Source organism: Salvelinus namaycush, chromosome 5 (assembly GCF_016432855.1).
Source record: "Salvelinus namaycush isolate Seneca chromosome 5, SaNama_1.0, whole genome shotgun sequence".
Classification (NCBI taxonomy): Eukaryota; Metazoa; Chordata; class Actinopteri; order Salmoniformes; family Salmonidae; genus Salvelinus; species Salvelinus namaycush.
The window spans coordinates 20,312,441-20,335,909 of NC_052311.1; the positions used below are offsets into that span (position 1 = coordinate 20,312,441).

Genomic DNA, 23,469 nt, shown 5'->3' on the forward strand with positions numbered 1-23,469 from the left:
TACAGGGGCGAAGACCTCCGTCCTTCTTCTTCACAATAAATAACCTCAAGGAGGCTGGAGAGGTGGACGGACGGAGGAATCCTTGGGCCAGTGCCTCCTGGATGTAGACGTCCATGGCTTCGGTCTCTACATGCGAGAGAGGGTAGATGTGCCCCCACAGGAGGGTAAAACCAGGCAGTTAGGTTGATAATGGAGTCCCATGGGTGATGAGGGGGCAGGCACGTGGCACAAGTCTTCGAAAAAGCCACCTGTAGGTCCCGGTATTCCTCCGGGATAGGGATGTGGGTGGCCTGGTCCGGACTTTCCACGGAAGTGGCACAGATAGACAGAGAGACATCTCCCCTGACACTCCTGCGACCAACCCAACAACAACCTCTCTGTCCACGATATCCTGGGGTTATGCAACTGTAACCAGGGGAAACCTAAAACTACAGGGTGTGCAGGAGAGTCTAAGATGAGGAAAGTGATGCGGTCATGGTGGTTGTGAGCAACTGTGAGGGAAATGGGAATCGTGGTCTGGCAAACCAGTCCTGTTCCTAGGGGACGGTTGTCTAGGGCATGGACTGGGATAGGGGGTTGTAAAGGAACTAGAGGAATGCGTAATGATAAGGCCACTGACCGGTCTAGGAAATTTCCTGCAGAACGCACTAGGGCAGGACTCAGTGGGGGGCCAGGATAGTCCGGGAAGGTGACAGGATAGTCCGGGAAGGTGACAGGAAGGAGGATGGGCTGGGTGGACAGAGAGGAGCAAGGCACGTCCACGCCTACCTGGGAAGGTGCAGGAGCGCTCCTCGGCCTGTCGCTTTCTTGCCTGGTTCTTCTTCTGGGACAGGTGATCCAGGGGTGGTCCGACTCCTCGCAGTATGAGCAGAGACCCTGTCGGCGGCGGCGTTGACGTTCCTCTGGGGGAAGGTGCGTCGGGCCCTCCTCCATGGGCTCAGTCTCGCCGGAGGTTCCTGGGAGAGACCCGAACCCCCGGGATGGGCGACGACAGGCACACAGGAGATTATCCAGGCGGATGGCCATGGCGATGAGGTCGTCATCGCGACAGGCCAGCTCGGTCTGGACGTCCGCCTGTAGCTCGCTGCGGAAAACTGTCAACAGGGCCTGGTCGTTCCAGCCAGTGGAAGCAGCCACCATCCGGAAATCCAGAGCGTACTCAGACGCTGTCCTGGACCCATAGACAGAGGAGATGCCCACCTCCCTCTCGGCCCTCTGTAGGGTGGTCGAAAACGGCATGGAAGAGTTGGGTGAAGCGCTCACAGGACTGCACTTCTGGACCGCCCCTCTCCCAGACGGCGTGCGCCCACTCCAGAGCCCGGCCTGTCAGCACTGAGATCACCAAGGCCACCTTGTCCCTCTCTGAGGCTGTCCCGGCATGACGAGCAAGATGGAGGTCACACTGCAGGAGAAACCCCCTACAGTGAGCTGGGGTGCCGTCAAACCGCTCCGGGAGGGGCAGGTGGATGTTGCTGATCCGACTGGGTAATGTAGTGGTGGTGGGGTGGCTCGAACAACTGCGGGGAGCTGGGAAGGTGGTGGTGTAGCCTGCAGCTGGCGTACGGTCCAGAGCACCTCGTCCATGGCAATCCCGAGGTGCTCCAGGCAGAGGTCGGATGTCCTGTTGCTTCCTGTTCTCTTGAGTCGGTCATTCTGTCACAAGTGTAGAGAGGAGTAGGCAGGAGGCATTCACAGGTTTAGAACTACTGAGTTTATTAAAACACTATGATTATAAAAGTGGGACAAAACCCAAAGTGCTAAATAATAAAGTACTCAGGAAATAGTAGGAGAGATTCCTCTAAGGAAAACAACCAACATTTACAATGACCGACAGACAAATGACGGAGGGAGTATATATACAGTGATAGTGGGGATTGGAACCAGGTGTGTGTAATGATGATGAGACAAGTCTGGTGTTGATGAGTGAAGGGCATTTGCCAGCAGCAGGTTTGGCAGCAGCTAGAAGGCGGCAACGCTGAATGCCTGAGTTGGACAGGAGGGGGAGCCAAAGTGAAGGCTGGTGTGGCAATTTCTCATGAAGCTGGAGAGAATGCCAAGAGTGTGCAAAGGTGTCATCAAGGCAAAGCGTGGCTACTTTGAAGAATCTCAAATCTAAAATATATTTTGATTTGTTTAACACTTTTTTGGTTACTACATGATTCCATATGTGTTATTTCATAGTTTTGATGTCTTCACTATTATTCTACAATGTAGAAAATAGTGAAAATACAGAAAAACCCTTGAATGAGTAGGTGTGTCCAAACTTTTGGCTGGTACTGTATGTGCAGGCAATGAACCACACTTGCTTATTGACATGTTTTATTCAGTTTGGTAATAATCACTTTACTGTACATACTCAAGGCTGACTCAAATTATTTTATTTTTTTACTGTTTTCCCTTATCCCTGATACACATTTAAACTGTTTTTATTTATTTCATTTCTTCCAATATGTCTGTAAAACACAAGGCTGTCAAAAGCCTAACACTTATAAATAAAAATGCAATTACCTATTGGGTAAGATGTGTAGGCTTTGTCCCAAATGGTACCATATTCCCTATGCAGTGCACTACAGAGGCCCTGGTCAAACGTAGTGCACTATAAAGTGAATATTGTTACATTTGGGACACAAACTGTGAAGTACAGCTATGTTGTGACATTTAGTGACAGCCTCCCACCACTCTACCATTGTTGCCACTCTGTCTAACCTTAGAAAACTCCATGTTAAACAGAAGCTACACTGTAATGTCAGGCCTTAAATTGAGCCCCTTTTATTCTGTAGAAGTGAAATATAGTATATCATTGTGAGAAGAGCGGAGCACACCTACCCTCTCCATCCCACTGTGTTGCATACAGTTAGGAGGTTAACCCATACTGGGAATAAATATGAGTCGAATATCACCAAAATTGTATACAGAGATACTACAATTTTCGATTCTCTATATTTTATTTTGTCAACATGTTAGCTTTCAATTAGCTTTCTTTAACATTTGTTCAGAGATGTGAACAAAGATGGCAATCTTAGATGATCTAAATCTAAACTTTCCCAATGGTTGATTAAATGTTTGAATTTCACTCATACTGCAATGTAAACATGCAAACGTCTGTACCGCTTCCTGTGTATGTAACGCACCATGCTCGCCGACATCAAATCAAATCAAATTGTATTTGTCACATGCGCCGAATACAACCGTGAAATGCTTACAAGCCCTTAAATCTATTTTCTTAAAACTGCATTGTTGGTTAAGAAAATATTTACTAGATAATCTAAAGTAAAAGAAAATGTAAAAATGGTAAGAAAATAATCTGTTAAAGAGCCTTTTGGACCTAGACTTGGCGCTCCGGTACTACTTGCCATGCAGTAGCAGAGAGAACAGTATATGACTTGGGTGACTTGAGTCTTTTACCATTTTTTGGGCCTTCCTCTGACACCGCCTAGAATATACGGTTGAAGTCGGAAGTTTACATACACCTTAGCCAAATACATTTAAACTCAGTTTTTCACAATTCCTGACATTTAATCCTAGTAAAAATTCCCCGTCTTAGGTCAGTTAGGATCACAACTTTATTTTAAGAATGTGAAATGTCAGAATAATAGTAGAGAGAATAATTTATTTCAGCTTTTATTTCTTTCATCACATTCCCAATGGGTCAGAAGTTTACATACACTCAATTAGTATTTGGTAGCATTGCCTTTAAATTGTTTAACTTGGGTCAAACGTTTCGGGTAGCCTTCCACATGCTTCCCACAATAAGATTGGGTGAATTTTGTCCCATTCCTCCTGACAGAGCTGGTGTAGTTTGAGTCAGGTTTGTAGGCCTCCTTGCTCGCACTTGCTTTTTCAGTTCTGCCCACACATTTTCTATAGGATTGAGGTCAGGGCTTTGTGCTAGCCACTCCAATACCGTGACTTTCTTGTCCTTAAGCCATTTTTCCACAACTTTGGAAGTATGCTTGAGGTCATTGTCCATTTGGAAGACCCATTTGCGACCAAGCTTTACACAATACATGTATGTTTTGTTCGATAAAGTTCATATTTATATCCAAAAATCTCAGTTTACATTGGCGCGTTATGTTCAGTAATGTTTTGCTTCCAAAACATCCCGTGATTTTGCAGAGAGCCACATCAATTTACAGAAATACTCATAATAAACATTGATAAAAGAAACAAGTGTTATGCATGGAATTATAGATAAACTTCTCCTTAATGCAATCGCTGTCAGATTTTTAAAAAACTTTACAGAAAAAGCACACAATGCAATAATCTGAGTACAGCGCTCAGAGACCAAAACAAGCGATACAGATACCCGCCATGTTGTGGAGTCAACAGAAGTCAGAAATAGCATTTATAAATATTCACTTACCTTTGATGATCTTCATCAGAATGCACTCCCAGGAATCCCAGTTCCACAATAAATGTTTGTTTTGTTCGATAAAGTCCATCATCTATGTGCAAATACCTCTTTTTTGTTCGCATGTTTAGTTCACAAATCCAAATTCACGAGGCGCAGGCCAGACGAAAAGTCCAAAAAGTTCCATTACAGTTCGTAGAAACATGTCAAACGATGTATAGAATCAATCTTTAGGATGTTTTTATCATAAATCTTCAATAATGTTTCACCCGGAGAATTCCTTTGTCTTTAGAAAGGAAAAGGAACTCAGCTAACTCTCACGGGCACATGCCTGACTGAGCTCATGGCCTTCTGCCAGACCCCTTAGTCAAACAGCTCTTATTCTCTCCCCCTTCACAGTAGAAGCCTGAAACAAGGTTCTAAAGACTGTTGACATCTAGTGGAAGCCTTAGGAAGTGCAATATGACCCCATAGACACTGTATATTGGATAGGCAAAGACTTGAAAACCTACAAACCTCAGATTTCCCACTTCCTGGTTGGATTTTTTCTCAGGTTTTTGCCTGCCATATGAGTTATGTTATACTCACAGACATCATTCAAACAGTTTTAGAAACTTCAGAGTGTTTTCTATCCAGATCTACTAATAATATGCATATCTTAGCTTCTGGGCCTGAGTAGCAGGCAGTTTACTCTGGGCACCTTATTCATCCAAGCTACTCAATACTGCCCCCAGCCATAAGAAGTTATTAGGTTGTTGGACCACCACGAACAGCTTCAATGCACCTTGGAATGGATTCTACAAGTGGACTTAAACCATGCCATGAAAATGCAAATCACATCATAACATATACTTTGTATCCCTCATTTACTCAAGTGTTTCCTTTCTTTTGGCAGTTACCGGTATGCCTACAGTCGGGAAGGCCGCAATTTGGGCAGCATGCGAGCCAAATATAGAACAGCTTATTGTGTTGTGGCCATAGACGTATAATCCATAGAAGAGTTTTGGAACCTCTTACCCTGGCAATTCAACTGTTAAACTTAAACTCATGGGTACACTACTGCCAGTCCTGATTTGAATGGGAACTGCCATTTTTGGATGATATTTTTATGGTTGGTTGCAGTTGTCATTTTACAAATTTCAAAATACAATCACGAGAAAACGTACAGTTTGGAAAGCAAATTCCTACTGCTGACTAATCTGTCTGTATTTCCTCCTAATATTGTACTATCTGTGTGTCGCTTTATTGGCCTGAGCTATTGTTTGAATTCAAGACCAGATTGTTTTTAATTGATCTCAGTTTGTCAGTGTCAGAGTACACTGTTAGCTGTCCCCATCAGAGAACCCTTTTTGGTTCCAAGTAGAACCCTTTTGGGTTACGTGCAGGGTTCTGCTAATGTCTTTTCAAATAACATTTTATTTGTCACTTGCGCAGAATGCAACAACCTTACTGTGAAATGCTTACTTAAGAGCCCTTAACTGACAATGCAGAGTTTTAAAAAGTAAGTAAGAAAAATGTGCTAAATAAACTAAAGGACAAATAGTAACTCAATAAAATAACAATGACGAGGCTATATACAAGGGGTACTGGTACCGAGTCAATGTGCACCTTAGTATAAAAATCCTATAGGATTCCAATAAATAAAATCCAATAGAAAATCCTATCAGATGATAATTGTTTTATCCTATAGGATATAATCCTACAGGATTTATTTTATAGGATTTTATCCTATATCCTACAGGATAAAATTCTATAGGAGTCCAATATGACTGGTTCCAAAATTTGATAGAAAAATCCTATTGGATTCTTATAGGCTCCTATAGGATACAATCCTATAGGGTAGAATCCTAATAGGACTGGTTCCAAAATCTGATCAGATTTTTCTACTAGGGATCTACCAGAAATCATGAAAACAGCGTTGACTTGTCTATAATAAGGCACATACACACTATATATACAAAAGCATGTGGACACCCCTTGAAATTAGTGGATTCACACCCGTTGCACCCGTTGCTGAAAGATATATAGAATTGAGAGCTGAAACGTAAAGCGAGCACAAAAAGGGGGACCAACTCCATATTAATGCCCATGATTTTGGAATGAGATGTTTGACGAGCAGGTGTCCACATACTTTTGGTCAAGTAGTGTATTTAGCGATAACAAACAAGAATAAACATTTCTGATCTGCTATAACAATAAAGTGACTCAGAAATGACATTAAAATGGCTACAACATAGCTAGCTAGCTAGTCAACTTACAGGCAAAATATGGCTAACAGTAGTTTCTTAGCTGGCAAAAACCAAGTGCATAAAATGCTGTACAATGACAAAAATATGACTTAAACATTGGCAACTATACTGTACTCACAGTTCTTGCATTCACACACAGTGAAGGATACAACAGTTAGAATAATAATGTTAGAAAACCGGAGATTCTCTGCACAGCCACAGGTGGCGAGCTGAACTTGGGAGTTAGACAATTAAAACTGTGAGCTCGTGCTTGCTGTGACATCATCAGTCACTCTTAAAGGGACAGGTTTTCTTACAGGTGAGTAAAACAGAAATGCATAAAGAAGTGTGCCCTTCCAGGCTCACCCATGGCTGCGCCCCTGCCCAGTCATGTGAAATCCATAGATTAGGGCATAATGCATTTATTTCAATCGACTGATTTCCTTGTATGAACTGTAACTCAGTGAAATTGTTGCATGTTGCGTTTATATTTTTGTTCAGTATGTATGATAAGGGTCCCATGACAACTCCTTGTAATAAACAAATTGAACCTGGATGATTAATATGATTATGAGAATTCCCTTTTGGATTTCTGAAATATATATTTTTCAGTCAAGGAGAAGGTTCACTTAATGCAGCAGAACATAGCCAAGGGGGCTGACAGGCTTAACCATTTTCTCTGAAAAAAGGGGTTATCCGGGTGGGCTGGGTGGGAGAGTGTTCGACACCTCTAAAGAAACACCCCTCCTCCTGGTCTCAGGGTAAGGGGCTGTTTTCAAGGCTGAGCCGGTGTTTCTACCATTGCCTCTCTATGCTTTCTGTTTCCTGACCACCTGCGCCTTCCTGCAAATATACTTATTCCTGCATACTGAGACCACCCTTTTCCCTCACCACCCCCTGTATTCTCCACTGTTGAGAGCAGGTTTTCAGCACTTGCCAGAGAGGCTCGCGATGGACAGCGCTGTGAAGACGCACTGATCTCTCTCATAAATCAACGGCACGACTACTTGAATTAAATCTCTGCTGACAAGAGGTCTGAACACAGAGTAGAGAGGGAGAGAGAGAAAGAGAAAGAGAGAGACTTCTGTGGACTATCCCTCAGCCGACAACACACACAGAAACAGAGTTCTGAGCTTTTGTCACATCAGTTGCTCTACATCTAGAATAGCCCAGATGGAAGAAGATATGGATGAGGGGCAGACTCAGAAAGGTAAGGAAAGAGAAGTGTACTTTATATTCAGGTGGATGGATTGAGATTCCATTTGAGTGAAATCCTCCCCTAATTTGTTTGTCTGTTGTCAGTGAAGTACTTATGCGGAAAGGTTTGAGAAAATATTTGGTTAATAATCTGGGTATAAAAGAGCATCTGTTTGGGTTGTTCCTTTGTCCATTGATTGTCTGCTTGACTAAAGTGTGTGTGTGTGTGGTGTGGGTGGGTGTTGTCTGCTGTCGAAACAGTCAGAGGGGTGTGACCTGCCTCTGTGAGCGTTGACTGTGAAAGCACAGGGAGGATTGTCTTTGTTCACGGGTGTCTCGGTAAGGCTCTCCCATGCCTGTCGAGATGGCTCAGGGGAACATTGAAGACAAGAGACATCGAGCCAGTCCGCTTTCGCTAATAAAACCATTGTATCCAGAACATATGCATGTCCAGCTATTGTATTCAAATCAAAGCGCTTTCATGCTTAGAGCAGACATTTTTTTGACGCATGTGAAGATTCCTTTCTTGTGCATATGCATGCAGGGTATGTTATTTGCATTGTGCAAAGGGGTTGCCATTTAAAATGCAAATCCACCCCTTCACCAGTGTTGAAGAAGTGTAGGCTTGAGGCGAAAATAGCAGTCTATAAATACATTGATGTTTACAAGCGGTTGGTTTGAATGAGCCTTCTTCCATATTAATTTAAATGCTCACCGGATGAATGAAAATGCTGTCGTTCTCTCCACTCTGAGGTGTATTTCTCCCCCTCCACTCCTCCTCCTTCCTTCCTTCCTTTTCCCCTTCTTCCCAGGTTCTGTGCATGTGACAGGGCTTCGTATGTCTGTGCTTCTTTTCTTCCCTCCTTCCTGAAAACCAGTGCTTCACAGGCATGAGTGCTGTAACAGTTGCCATGGCACTGGCCAAGTCTGGTCATTATCCCTGCAGCCACTCTCTGCTCTCTGTTCTGTTCCTGCAGATGACATTTTGTTTACATAGTTTACATAGTGTCTGTGTGCGTGTGTTTGTGTGCGTGTTTGTGTGAGTGTCATGGATGGTCACTCGTAAAAAAAAAACTGCTATCTAGAACCTGAAAGTGTTTTTCTGCTGTCCCCATAGGAGAAGCCCATGAAGAACCCTTGTTTGTTCAAGGTAGAACCCTTTTGGTTCCAAGTAGAACCATGTTGGGTTCCATGTAAAACCCTTTCCACAGAGGGTTCTACATGGAACCCAAAATTATTCTACCTGGAACCAAAAAGTGTTTTTACCTGGAACCAAAAAGGGTTCTGCTATGGGGACAGCTGAATAATTGCATGTACTACAAAGTGATAGGCCTTTATTGTCTGGTAAGATGTTAAAACCATTGGTGGCTGCAATATAACATTGAATCAGGAATTCTGTTTTCACACTATGATCCATGATTCTTTGACACTAAGATGTCTCCAACCTGTGGGATGACTACCGGAAACTTCTTGATAGCAGTTTCGATTGAATACCCATCAGTCTCCATAATAGAGACTGATGGGTATTGTACTCGCTCTCTCTGTGTGAATTCTACATCCTGGAAGCCCAATCTGTCACATCATACAGTTGGCCATCTCCATCAATGTTCACCATACTGAAAGAGACTACCACCCAGACTGTGCATGCGTGTCTCTAGTACACCATGCCCATTCATTTGGGTGAAGGCCTTGTTAGTCTTTCTATAATACTTAGCCAAGCACTCTTTACTACTAGCGCTGCGGCCCCACTGGCCCAAAAGTGGTTAACTGACACATCTCTTCTCTATCAAATTTGTAAAGTTATAAATAAAACAGGGCGCTAAAGCAGCTTGGCTGAGTGCTGCTCCACATTAACACTCTTCTTCTTTAGTGCTTCCTCTCTGAATCAACACACTGACTGATGAACTTCAGTTGCCTGGTCCCAGAACTGTTTGTGCTGTATAGCCAACTCCTATGGTTCTACAACATGCTCAACCATAACAATGATCATAGGAGTCGGATACAGCACAAACAGGCCTGGGACCAGGCTACTGAAGTTCAGCTAGGGACACTTAGAAGTCTAGTGCTTGAAACAAGATGATTTGACCCTCCTGTTTCCAATTATGAAGTCTGAATGCATGCATAGTGTAAATGCCATGTAGTAGGTTGGCCTACATGTTTCTAGGCCTGCTACAGTATGTGCAGTGTGTCTTGCCCACTAGCAAATAATGGACTTCTGGTTCTCTGTTGATATTTGCCATTTGGCTCCTCCATCCAAACCTTAGCCCTAAAACCACTCCCTAAACAGAAAAGGCATCAACCTCAAACAAACATCAAATTGCCCCAACATTTTCCTGACATTTCAATTATTGACACAAGGAAAATACATTTCACTTTACAAAGCTAGAGTAGCCATATTGAGGGGGACTTGGGTATGCTCTCACAGTATTACCCTCACAGTGAGGGAAAGGGAAAGGGTAAGTGGGATACATAGTTGTACAACTGAATGCATTCATCTGAAATGTGTCTTCCGCATTTAGTGAGGTAATGTGGTTTATGTTATTCATCTTTTAATAACAGTAATAAAATCCTCAGTGCAGCCATAAATACACCTATTATTTGGCAACGACCAAAATTATTCACTATTTAATAATGATTCATAAACTACATATTATCTAATGATGATCTATAAACTACTTATATAATCACAACCCGTCATAAACAGTACTTATATTAATGTAACGTATTACCAAGTTATAGATTACACCTTACTGTTATATTAAAGGTTCTAAGTCTCTTGTCGCTTGTCGCTTGGTTGAGACAATTATTCACATGACCACTGTAAATTTACTGAGCTGAAAGGCTGGTTTAAGAGCACATGAAAGGGGAGATTTAATGACTTTGGGCCTCCGCCCTGAGGGCCTTTCAAATGGCTTTATAATGCTTATATTAAATGTTCAATGTGTTTTGTATGTTTTCTTAGATGACAAATTCATTTCAGTTTTAATTTCCGTGGAGTTGTGGAGATTATGTAATACATTTTTTTATAACTTGTATGGTAACACTGCTCCTGTAGTATTATTTTTAGTCTGAGCTGAAGTCGTTGATCTTTAAGTTGTCAGGCCACCTAGCTTTAACCATGCATTATATATAAATCTGAGCAACTCTCAGGGAGAAGCAGCATCAAACAGTTATGCTTTTATCTAGTAGTTATATTATAATCTACAGTATGTGACCTCACTGTCATTTTGGGGTGACTGGTCACAATCTGACCCCCCACCTCAGAGAACCCTGAGTCCATGACATATTTAAGAGGACAAGCAGATGTAAGTGCTCTTTCTCTGGGCCATTCCTCCAGCAACTGTCCCCCTGTCACCTCCTATGAGGACATTCGTTATGTGTGGACCAGAGCTCTATAGATCGTCTGTAGCCCTGTCCTGGCATTAGGGGCTACCATGCAAAAATAGTACAAATGGAATGCAACTACTGTACAGAACATGACACTGTATGGTTTTCAGACACAACATGACTGTACATGCAAATTTAAAACTGTGCATTTTATACCTCTCAGGGCTGCTTTGTAAATCCTCAAAATAACAATAAACACCCCCAAATAGTTTGCATCACATTTAGTTTCACTGTTAACAAAGGGTTACAAAATCTATTTAAGTTGTTTTTTGACAGGTATTTATCATCTTACTTTTGATCTTCTGTTATATTGCTACTAGTGTTACAGATCTATTTTGGCTGTCAAATGGAAGAGGCTAAGCTTTTGTAGCAAGCAAAATCAACCAAATTGGATTCACAATCATCCCACAGCCTGAGGTGTATTGCATTATGATAGTGTCCCTACCATAGAGATCTTATAATTCAGGTAACACGACAAAAAAATCGTCCCTCTTGGTCAGGAAAACTTTCAGTCTAGAAACTGGAATTGGAATTCTTGGAATCTATCAGATTATTACAAAAAACATGAATTCAAGTAGAGAAGCCATAATACAGGTTTTCCATATATTCATATATTCATATATTCATATAGTCATATATTCAATGTCATGTAATAAAATATACAATTTGCAAGTGCGCGAGAAGGGGTAATACAACCCATTGATCAAATAAAAGTAGACTATTTTACCCCATAAACTGGACATGTGTGTCAAGATGCAGCATAACAAATGTTGGGGGTGGGGGTGGGGGTGGGGGTGGGGGTATAGGGAAAGCGAACGCTGAGACACGTACTCTTCCGACATTCACAGACTGAAACATCCCCACTGCTTAGTGTAGGCTTATTTTCCCGTACTCCGCCCCCCATGGACGTCTCCAGGCCACCAGATCAAATGAACATTAATAAATGTGAAAATGTGCCTTGTGTACACCACAAGCCGTTCTAACCAGAAACGAATTAGCTTTTTCTCTTTGAATCTATCTCCTTCTCTCTCAATCTCTCCCTCTGTTTCCCTCCTCCCCTTCTCCGTCTCTCGCTCCCCCCTTCCCTGTTTTAATGAAACTAATGCCACTATAGATCTTGTGATTGTGCGGCTGATACTATATGTATTATTTTCTGAATGATCCTTAGGAGTGCTGTTGTCTTCAAGATGCATTATCAATGTTTTCTGAGAGGTGACCATTACATGATGGCAACCTCAACCTTTTAATGAGCCATTGGGTGCTGAGGGTGTGTGTGTGTCCCTTTTGCCTGTCGGACATGACGCTGACAGAGGGGAGAGTGGTGACCGTGGTAGTGAGGAGGGGGCATGGGAGGGGCCTGTCCTTTCTCTTTGTGTTAGAGAGAGAGAGACGCCTACTGTTGATTGGACTGGAGAGACATGTTTGGGGTCACAGCCGAATTACAGACTTTACTTTTTGAAGAGGGGCTGTTTGTGTGGAGTACAATTGAAGGTGGAGCTGGAGCCTGTCTCTTGATTCAGCATTTATTGGCAGTTTAGAGATAATCCACATGTAGCCATATTTTCACATACTGTAGTGATTACAAGTAATATTTAATGGCCCCCTAATTTGAAGGTTTCATATGAATAAAGTTCAAGAACAAAGTGTGGTCATCATGAGATAGATATAATAGACTATGTCATTGTTGACCATTAGCCACATTTAGAGGAATGCTTTACTAATGCCAATCGGTAAAAACAACAGTTAATTTAACTTTTATGTTATGCTCGTCTCCAAGAACAACTGTAGCCTAGTTTCAGATCTGTTTGTGCTATCATGACAGCTCCTTGTCATCTTAGCCATGATGACACAAACAGACTGGTGCCCAGGCTAGAAAAACTGGTCTTGTTGTTAAATAGATTGCTAGAGAGAGTGAATGTTCCCTTTCATAACATATACCCACCTAAACTGACACTGGGCCAGTTGATACCCAACAAGTTCCACAACACACTCAACCCTATTCCACTGTGAACATGATCAATTGGAACCCCAGTGGCAGCTCATTAAACAGGCATCTTTCTCATCCCAGGTAATGTAACAGTAAAGCAGCTGCCATAAATAATGGATGGAAGTGGCTGGCGCTGTGCTGTTACTGTGCTGCTGGTGCTAAATTATGGATCAAGCATCCAGTGGCTCTTTCAGTCAATTCACACTAGTTGTCATTTTCACTAGCATAGCGCCAACACTCAGCCAGATTGAGTCAGGAATCTCAAGTTCAATGTAAGTCTGTGAAAAGGCTGGTAATTAGACTTATGATGGGAGGAGTAGCTGTTGTTTTCCAGTGGAGAATTGTTGAACTTGTCTGAAAACAATAGTGCCATGCAAATGTATGATTATAACCATATCTGGTTCCCAATGAATCCTTAAGACTTCACATGTATAACATTAAATGGCAATATGGCCACCAGTACTACTGCCCAATGCCCTTGCAATGAAGAACCATGTGAGTTTTTAACAATTCTAATATTGTCAAATATTTCAATTTTTTCCCCCAAACTTTTTATAATGATTCATGAAGTACACAAAACATTTTCAAAACGCACCAGTGGTGGTTGGTGCAGTTTAAGATGAGGGAGGAAGATAATTTTTTGAATCAGCATGGCCTTATTTTCTATTACAGCATATTGGATGACTGTCCTTCATATTCCATTCACCCAGCTCAATGTAACATCGACAGGTTTAGATTACCACATGATACTCACATTTTCCCAATACCCATCATGAGGTCTATGAATGAATGTTTACAACACAGGTCTTGATCATTTTTTTGTAATCAACGTGACAGACAGTAACGCATTCAATACCGCCTTGCACACTCTTGCCTGCATCTAGCTGATCTAGGGTGTTATCATTAGTTCAACAGTTGCTAACGAGAGTTTCTACTGGACAAATTCAGGTATGTTTATCCCCGTTTTGTTCCGTTTGCTTCCGTTTAAGAAAAGTTTTTCAACAGAATCAACGGAATGAATACACCTCTGATCACACGCAAACACAGTTCACTTTCATAGTAGCCAGATACAAACAGCATGATCGCTTTGTTTGTTGTATAATTCCTTCTTGCATCTACGCACTATCCTCCTCTCACCTTTTCCCCTTCGCTTGTGGATGTCAGTGCACAACACATCATCTGTCTGTGACCAGGCAAAAATAACCGCTAAACTCTACACACAGCCTACATCGTTGTCACCATATTAGCTAACGTCATAGTCAACATAGCTAATAGAACCCACTACAATCATGCAGTACAGTGTACAGTCAGCAAGCAGTTTAGTAGTTACACTTGTAGGCCAAGGTGGCAATAAATTAATAAAACCAAAAGCTTACCTTGACTTGGAAGAGTTCCAGTGTTGGACAGCCATAGCCAGCTAGCTAACATACGATCCCTCTCTGTTTGAGTCAGGTGTTTGAATAGGCTAAACTATCTAGCGGCATTTGCTAGCTAAGTAAGTGAAAGTGAAAAAAATACAAGGAAATATAGCTATTCCTCGCTCTCTGGCTTCTCCTTCATTTTTTAAATTAATTTGTTCAAAACTGTTCAACTATTGTCTTTCTATCTCTTTGAGTCAACTACTCACCACATGTTATGTACTGCAGTGCTAGCTAGCTGTAGCTGATGCTTTCAGCACTATATTCATTATCTGATCCTTTGATTGGGTGGACAACATGTCAGTTCATGCTGCAGGAGTTCTGATAGGTTGGAGGACGTCCTCCGGAAGTTGTCATAATTACTGTATAAGTTTATGGAAGGGGGTGAGAACCATGAGCCTCCTCGGTTTTGTATTGAAGTCAATGTACCCAGAGGAGGACGGAAACTAGCTGTCCTCCAGCTTTTTCCCATTCTTCTCTACAGATCCTCTCAAGCTCTGTCAGGTTGGATGGGGAGTGTCGTTGCACAGCTTTTTTCAGGTCTTTCCAGAGATGTTTGAACAGGTTCAAATCCGGGCTCTGGCTGGGCCACTCAAAGACATTTGGAGACTTGTCCCGAAGCCACTCCTGCGTTGTCTTGGCTGTGTGCTTAGGGTCGTTGTCCTGTTGGAAGGTGAACCTTCGCCTCAGTCTGAGGTCCTGAGCGCTCAGAGTGCTCTAGTGGAGGTTTTCATCAAGGATCTTCCTGTACTTTGCTTCGTTCATATTTTCCTCGACCCTGACTAGTCTCCCAGTCCCAGTCACATAGCAGCACCCACCCGTAGCACGTGCTCCAGCAGGTATACTTCACTGGTCATCCCCAAAGCCAACTCCTCCTTTGGCCGCCTTTCCTTCCAGTTCTCAGCTGCCAATGACTGGAACGAATTGCAAAAATCACTGAAGCTGGAGTCTTATATCTCCCTCATTAACTTTAAGCATCAGCTGTCAGAGCAGTTTACCGATCATTGCACCTGTACACAGCCCACCCAACTAGCCCACCCAACTACCTCATCCCCATATTGTTAAAAAAAAAAATTCTCCTTTGCATCCCAGTATCTCTACTTGCACATTCATCTTCTGCACATCTATCACTCAAGTGTTAATTGCTAAATTGTAATTATTTCGCCACTATGGCCTATGTATTGTCTTACCTCCCTAATCTTACTACATTTGCACACACTGTATATAGATTTTTCTATTGTGTTATTGACTGTACGTTTGTTTATCCCATGTGTTTTCTTTGTCACACTGCTTTGCTTTATCTTGTCCAGGTCGCAGTTGTAAATGAGAACTTGTTCTCAACTGGCCTACCTGTTTAAATAAAGATGACATTTAAAAAAATTAAAATATAGAGTTCCATGTAGCCATGGCTCTATGTAGTACTGTGCGCCTTCCATAGTCTGTTCTTGACTTGGGGATTGGGAAGACACATTTGGTGGCATGTCTTGTGGGGTATGCGTGGGTGTCCAAGCTGTGTGCTAGTAGTTTAAACAGGCACATCTGTACATTTAGCATGTCAGCACTTCTTACAAAAACAAGTAATGATGAAGTCAATCTCTCCTCCACTTTGAGCCATGAGAGATGTACATGCATATTATTAATGTTAGCTCTCTGTTTACATTTAAGGGCCAGCCGTGCTGCCCTGTTCTGAGCCAATTGTAATTTTCCGAGGTCCGTCTTTGTTGCACCTAACTACACGACTGAAGTCGTATCAACATGTTTTGACCATGACAGTTTACAATCCAGGGTTACTCCAAGCAGTTTAGTCACCTCAACTTGCTAAATTTCCACATAATTTTTTACAAGATTTAATTGAGGTTTAGGGTTTAATTCATGATTTGTCCCAAATACAATGCTTTTAGTTTTTGAAATATTTAGGACAAAATTATTCCTTGCCACCCATTCTGAAACTAACTGCAGCTCTTTGTTAAGTGTTGCAGTCATTTCACTAACTGTAGTAGATGACGTGTATAGTGTTGAGTCATCCGCATACATAGACACATTAACTTTACGCAAAGCCAGTGACATGTCATTAGTAAAGATTGAAAAAAGTAAGGGGCCTAGACAGCTGCCCTGGGGAATTCCTGAATCTACTTGGATTATGTTGGAGAGGCTTCCATTAGAGAACACCCTCTGTGTTCTGTTAGATAGGTAACTCTTTATCCACAGTATAGCAGGGGGTGTAAAGCTATAACACATACATTTTTCCATCAGCAGACTATGATTGATAATGTCAAAAGCCGCATTGAATTCTAACAAAACAGTTCCCACAATCTTTTTATCATCAATTTCTCTGAGCCAATCATCAGTCATTTGTGTAAGTGCCGTGCTTGTTGAATGCCCTTCCCTATAACCGTGCTGAAAGTCTGTTGTCAATTTGTTTACAGTAAAATAGTATTGTATCTGATCAAACACAATTTTTTCCAAAAGTTTACTAAGGGTTGGTAACCGGCTGATTGGTCAGCTATTTGAGCTATTCTTGGGTAGCATAATTACTTTTGCTTCCCTCCAAGTCTGAGGACACACACTTTCCAGTAGGCTTAGATTGAAAATATGGCAAATAGGAGTGGCAATATCGTCCGCTATTATTCTCAGTAATTTTCCATCCTAGTTGTCAGACCCCGGTGCCTTGTCATTGTTGATAGACCCCCCCAAAAAAATCACCAATAGCGTCCCTCCACAAAAACCCATAATCAATAAAAAACACAATTATTTTTGCAGCCTCTCCTTGCTCTGTGCTCTTGCTCTTGCTCTGTGTTCACCTCGATCACACCCATATCCATCACGAATGCCATGGCAACTCTATCCCACTATAGCTTTAGTCTTCATAGTCAGGTTCCAGGCATTTTATATCAGCTTTAATATTGTAGATAGATTGTGGCTTCCATCAAGTAATTGTCTGCATCATTTCCAATACCCCATATATTTTGGGGGTAAATATATACATATATATTTTTTAAATATATTTTCCTAATTTATTATTTCAATGTGCTATGAGATAGCAATTGCTTTGTAATAATAATTAGACACAAATTTCATAATATACCTCAAATAAATGGGTCCTCCATTTAGCAGTCATACTGTATCTAAATAATGCATAGGTATGTCTTATAAAACCTTCATAATGAACATGACACTTTTTGTCACCCATTCCCACTGAAATGGACAAGAGCCCCACAAATGGAAATATCATAGCTGGGAAACGATGGGAATCGGGCTTGATGACATGACGACACTGGTGGTGGATTACTTCTGGAGAAAGGCTAGGATGAGGAAAACACATGATTTCACATGTGGAAAATCACATGATTTTGTGAAAATGTGAAATCATGTGAAAATGTGTTTTTGGAACACTTCACGTGATCGGATGTTTTCAAATTTATAGTTTCATGTTATGTTGCTTTATATGTTGTCAAAGTTATCACAATAACTTAACATAAGATCACGTGTGATCACATGTGTTTTTGGAACACTTAACATGTGAAATTCATGTGTTTTTTCAATAAAGGATCCCCAACCTAGCAGGCTGAGGCGGAAGTAGATAGCTAGCTTACTTACTATTCCAGTCACAATCTGTATAGAAACATATGGAGAGTGTGGAGGAGGGAGGAGGAAGAGGGCTATTGCTTTCGCAATGCAGTGCGACAGATAATCAACACGAGGCGTGATAGAGGAGATGGCAAATAAATGACTGCTTGGCTGCGATGAGGGAGATGTCATTGATTGGTATCTCTGAGAATTACAAATAAAATAGTCAGCTCGGTTTTTCAGACTTTTTTGTTGTTGAATGGGAAACATGAGCGTTGATTGAATGGGGAAGAATTAATCAATGGTTCTAATGGTGATGTAGAGGCATTGGAGGAAATTCTCCAGTCGTATGAGCGTGAAATTACATTTGTGCATTTCATTAGTGCTTCGCATTGATTTGGGGAGCATATTTCAGAGTGCACTGCGAGGAGAGGAAATACTATTTGACTCAATAACAGCTCATATCTGGCCATGAAAAAGAGTGGGGTTCACTAATGAAATTGGAATGGAACAAACCTGATGCGTATGACATTAGTCTGAAACAAAGTTGTGTATGACATGCATTTGTAGAGTATGTTGGCATAGCAGCCGTTAGGATGAAGGATGAACTCACTGTCCAGACTGCTTCCCTCAAACACATACACAAACCCTAACATACAGTAACACTTCCATGGGATTGTGATGCTGTTATAATATGGTCACAGCATTTTGTAGAAACACACCAATCCAGTCAAATACACCCAGACATCCCACCCACAGACACTTAGACTGAGGCACAGTCTCACACACGCACACAGACAGACAGACAGACACACACACACACACACTTCTCATAACATGTTATTATTCACCCTGATCCCTGTCCGATGTGTGGCCAAACAGAGTGGATGCCCGGGACGCCTATGGGTTAGAGTTCACCTAGGGCTCAGGCTGAAAGTGTCAACCACACCAGGGCTCTGCTGGGTTCAGTAGGGTTTAAGTTGGGTTCACCTCATTCCTCATACTGGAATATCTGTAGCAAAGAGGGGAGTCACTCTCTCACTGCTTCACCTCCGACTGCATTTAACCACCAGTGTGTAGAGGATGACCACTGTATGTGAAATACCATACGGTACCATATTGTTCTTAGGTGAAGGCTGCTGTGTCAAAACCTCATAAAGTGTGCCGCGCAATCACATAATATAAATTTTTAGAAACAGTTACCATGTTGATTATGGTACCTACTACTATGATTGCTATGCACCTCATGCAACAACATCATTTTAGTGGTTGTGGTGGTGATATAAAGGCCTTGTACTGACCACAGCTTAGTCTTCCTCTCAAGATATCTTCCAGCATTCTCAACCAGTACTTTCAATCCAGTGTTTCTTCCTCTGTTGTCCTGTGATTTACTGTATATAGTGAACATTCCCTCCTGTCTTTCATGAAGTCTGACCTTCTCTGTCTCTCTTCTCTCTGTGTGCTCAGGATGCCTGGAGTGCTGCATCAAATGCCTGGGCGGCATCCCGTACCCGTCGCTTATCGCTACCATCCTGTTGTACGCCGGGGTGGCGCTGTTCTGCGGCTGCGGGCACGAGGCCCTCTCTGGGACCGTCACCATCCTGCAGAACTACTTTGAGGTGGTCAGAGGACCCGTGGATTCCCTTGACGTGTTCACCATGTGAGCAGGCTACACACCTATGACCTAAACTGGAAACATTGAAGATACACTGTTGTGTATCACCTGAAAGTTATCCCTATACCGAGTAGCTCTCTGTACTTTAGAAGAACCTGCATTGCAGATGGGCTAGATAAGACCAACATTGTATCCTGGTGAAAGAACACTGTCTCGATTTAAAATGGGTTTCAAATTAGTCACTTGTATAGTTACTGTGTAAATACACTATTCAATGTAACTTGATAAGTTTGACCAAACAGAGTTACAGAGGATGTAAAAATGTGTTTTTAATGCACAATAACAATTAAACAACAATGTAATAACTGTACATTACAGTTGTTTCCACACACTTTTCACTTTTTCCATCTAGGATTGACATCATTAAGTATGTGATCTATGGCATCGCCTCAGCGTTCTTTGTCTACGGCATTCTGTTGATGGTGGAGGGCTTCTTTACCAGCGGAGCCATTAAGGACCTTTATGGAGACTTCAAGATCACCACCTGTGGACGTTGCGTCAGTGCTTGGGTAAGGGGTAATTAATCACTGAATGATGAGGTTTAGTGATCTTCAAGAGTAGCTGGTAACGTTTTCTATGAACGACCTGTGTGTAATGCAATGGTCCTAAGGGACAAAGTAGCTTTTAAAATGGCAGTGCAATCAATCACAATATTGTAGCTAAAATGTGATAATTCTGTGTAAAGGGCAGAATTTAGGCCTCTCACCGAGTACCCCCATCCGTTCCACTTTCTATACTGGCACAACTGTTTCACGTGGCCAATCATCAAGTTTAAGTGGAATTAAGTGTGCTAGTACTGGAATAGATCAAAAAGTGGAATGTGGGGTATGTGAGGAGACATTTGGGAAACACTGATATAGACTCAGTCACAATAAATCCTGATGGGAAATACTAACAGCTCTTAATGTTGTTCCTAATTCACTTGACGCGAGGTATACCTGGAATCTGGAATCTACTGAGTCTCCGCTATCCTATGTCTTAGTTCATCATGCTGACGTACATCTTCATGCTGGCTTGGCTCGGGGTGACTGCGTTCACCTCCCTCCCCGTCTTCATCTACTTCAACATCTGGACCATTTGCCAAAACGCCACCATCCTGGAGGGAGTCACTCTGTGCCTGGACCCGCGCCAGTATGGTAAGGATTCATGACATACAGTAGTTGGGTTTACTGCTTCTCTGTGGGTAGTTTCAAACATATTACCCATGAATGTTGCACAGACATCTGTGGTATAAATATTAGATCAATCAAAACTAATATGAAAATGTCGGAATGGCCTATTGAAATGTTCTCTCTTTTCAGGTATTGTGCCAGTTGGGGAGGGGAAGACTGTATGTACTGGATCTGACAAGTTTTACAAAATGTGTGAATCAAATGAGGTAGGTGATACAAATAACTTAACTACAAATACATCAAATGTGAATGACATATGTTTAATAAATGATGTGATACTTGGTTTCAAAGTTTCAAAGTTCAAAAGCTTTTGCGAAATGAACATTTACGTGCAACATCGATGAAGGTTTTAAATAATGCATATAATAAAATGTGTGTGGGTCTTTTACAGGTTCACTAGGGTTTTTATGGGGAAGCCTGACTCATTTTTCCCTTTCCTTTGTCTTTGATACAGCTGGACATGACATTCCACCTGTTCGTTTGTTCCCTGGCTGGTGCTGGAGCTGCTGTCATTGCTATGGTGTGTTTTTCTGCAAGTCTATGGGAATGGCTGGGGAGGCAGTATTTTGGCGCAGTGGAGAGACAAGGTTTTTCTTTGGCTCAGAGATGCTAGGCATTTCACAGCGTTGTCATGGAAACTGGGAGAAGAAAGGCCCAGAGCTTGTTGAAAACATCTCTCAGTAATTTGTGAGGAGCCATTTTCTAAGAAAGAGAATGTGGTCATCGTTAGTCAAAGATGATGGTGCAAATTGCAGTGAGACATTGCCTCCCATTTTAACAAAACAAATGTCTAGGAAACAGTGGTGGTACGCGACAGACACCCACCAACAGAAGGGTGGCAGTAAAAAAAGGAAACTACAATGTTAAAAAAGAATCAATGCATGTCTGACTTCTATCTCATGATGAACTGAAAAGGGGTTAATGCAGTAAAAAATGCATGGTCCTTCCATTTTATCTGATTATATAACTGATTACTAAAACAAATGATTAACTATCAACATCAAATACGAGATGAGATGTTCAACGAAATGGATGCAGTATTTTCACTACAGTATTCCAAGTCCTCGCAGCTGAGACTGCAGCTTTTGTTGAAATCCTTAAGAGACCAGTAATTTGGTCTTTGTGTAAATTCAAATCTATTAGCTTCTTATATTGATCTGATTCAGTGTGAAAGGTGTGGCAAAGTAACAACCACAGGCATTTAAGCAAAATACATTCACAATGGCTGTGCGTCTCTATGAGTCTTTTCTGCAGTTGAAACCCTGGGTACTACCGACTGCTTCTACTGTACTGCCGCCTGCTGGCATATCAGTGAAATACACCCTTGTGAATTGAAAATAAAAAATTCGAAATTTGAGACATTGTTTTTCAGCCCTAGAATACTTAATTTGACTCATTTTCCAGGTTTAACTCAAGCTGTGGGCCTCAATAATAGCACTTTCAAATTCTGCAGATGATGTCATGATGTTAAAAATCCATAGAGATCCTATTAAATTACTATTATTCTAATTCCTATTTCTATGTTCTCCACTAAGACAGTATCATGAAATCTGTAGTGATAATACAATATATAAATATGGTACACTTTCTTCCATTTCCTGACAGGCATTCATCTTTCCCTGATGGATGTCAGTGGAAAAGTGAAAGACCAATCATTTGTGGTGTGTTTGATTTTTCTCCCTGACTGAACTTGTGGGTGACTCATCTCTGTTAGATCCACTACCTGATGGTGCTGTCAGCCAACTGGGCCTACGTGAAGGACGCGTGCAGGATGCAGAAGTACGAGGACACCAAGTCCAAGGAGGAGCAGGAGCTCCACGACATCCACTCCACCCGCTCCAAGGAGCGTCTCAACGCCTACACATAAGGCCAGCGTGACGCCTGGCCCTGCCACCCTGCCCCTCCATCTCCACCATCCCCTTTAAAGAGGGGGGTGGGTGGCGCCCGGGGTCCTCGCCACCGCTGATGTCACTGGTGCGTCATATGACAAAGTGGTCCAGGGGACCCTCACAACCCCTCCAAACAGCATTTCAGATGATGAGCCCTATTACCTCTCTTATGGACTGTATTATGATTATGATGATGATTATTAGTATTACCTGTATTATTATGGCTTTTATAGTAGTTAGTAGTTCAGTACGTAGTAGAATTGGAAGTATTTTTCATTAACTTTTTTACTTTGGAGAATTTCTTTGGATTTTTATGAGTTTGTAGTTTTATCAAGTGTCACATTTCCCCCCTTTATAATTTATTTATATTCATTTTTTAGGTGGTCAGTTAGGGCTTAAAGGGTTTGAAGCACATTTCTCATGTTTGTGTGTCTGTATAGATCTCATTTTAAAGCACTATGTACATGGATGGGTGATCGGTGTTGAAGACTACAATATTTTCAATCACACAGGGGAACTTTTAAAGCTTCTGAAGCCTTTAAATACCAGTAATGCCAGGGATCTAAATAATATCTTTGAAGTGAAAAGCTTTTTTTTC

At 41.8% G+C, this 23,469-nt stretch overlaps 1 protein-coding gene across 1 annotated transcript; it reads left to right on the top strand.

The window, feature by feature from the left end:
* Positions 1-1,378: 1,378 nt before the first annotated feature.
* Positions 1,379-22,849, top strand: gpm6aa (glycoprotein M6Aa). Its single transcript, XM_038992515.1, has 7 exons — positions 1,379-1,485; positions 19,565-19,795; positions 20,163-20,319; positions 20,793-20,946; positions 21,112-21,188; positions 21,437-21,502; positions 22,697-22,849. The coding sequence occupies exons 1-7, from the start codon at positions 1,379-1,381 to the stop codon at positions 22,847-22,849; spliced, it is 945 nt and encodes a 314-aa protein (XP_038848443.1).
* Positions 22,850-23,469: the final 620 nt, after the last annotated feature.

What these genes read in the sequence shown, in the direction of transcription:
- gpm6aa (XM_038992515.1), top strand. Translation starts at nt 1,379, where the DNA reads ATGACGAGCAAGATGGAGGTCACACTGCAGGAGAAACCCCCTACAGTG. An exon ending in GACGTTGCGTCAGTGCTTGG is followed by an intron (nt 20,320 to 20,792) that starts GTAAGGGGTAAT and finishes CCTATGTCTTAG; the next exon opens with TTCATCATGCTGACGTACAT. An exon ending in AAATGTGTGAATCAAATGAG is followed by an intron (nt 21,189 to 21,436) that starts GTAGGTGATACA and finishes TCTTTGATACAG; the next exon opens with CTGGACATGACATTCCACCT.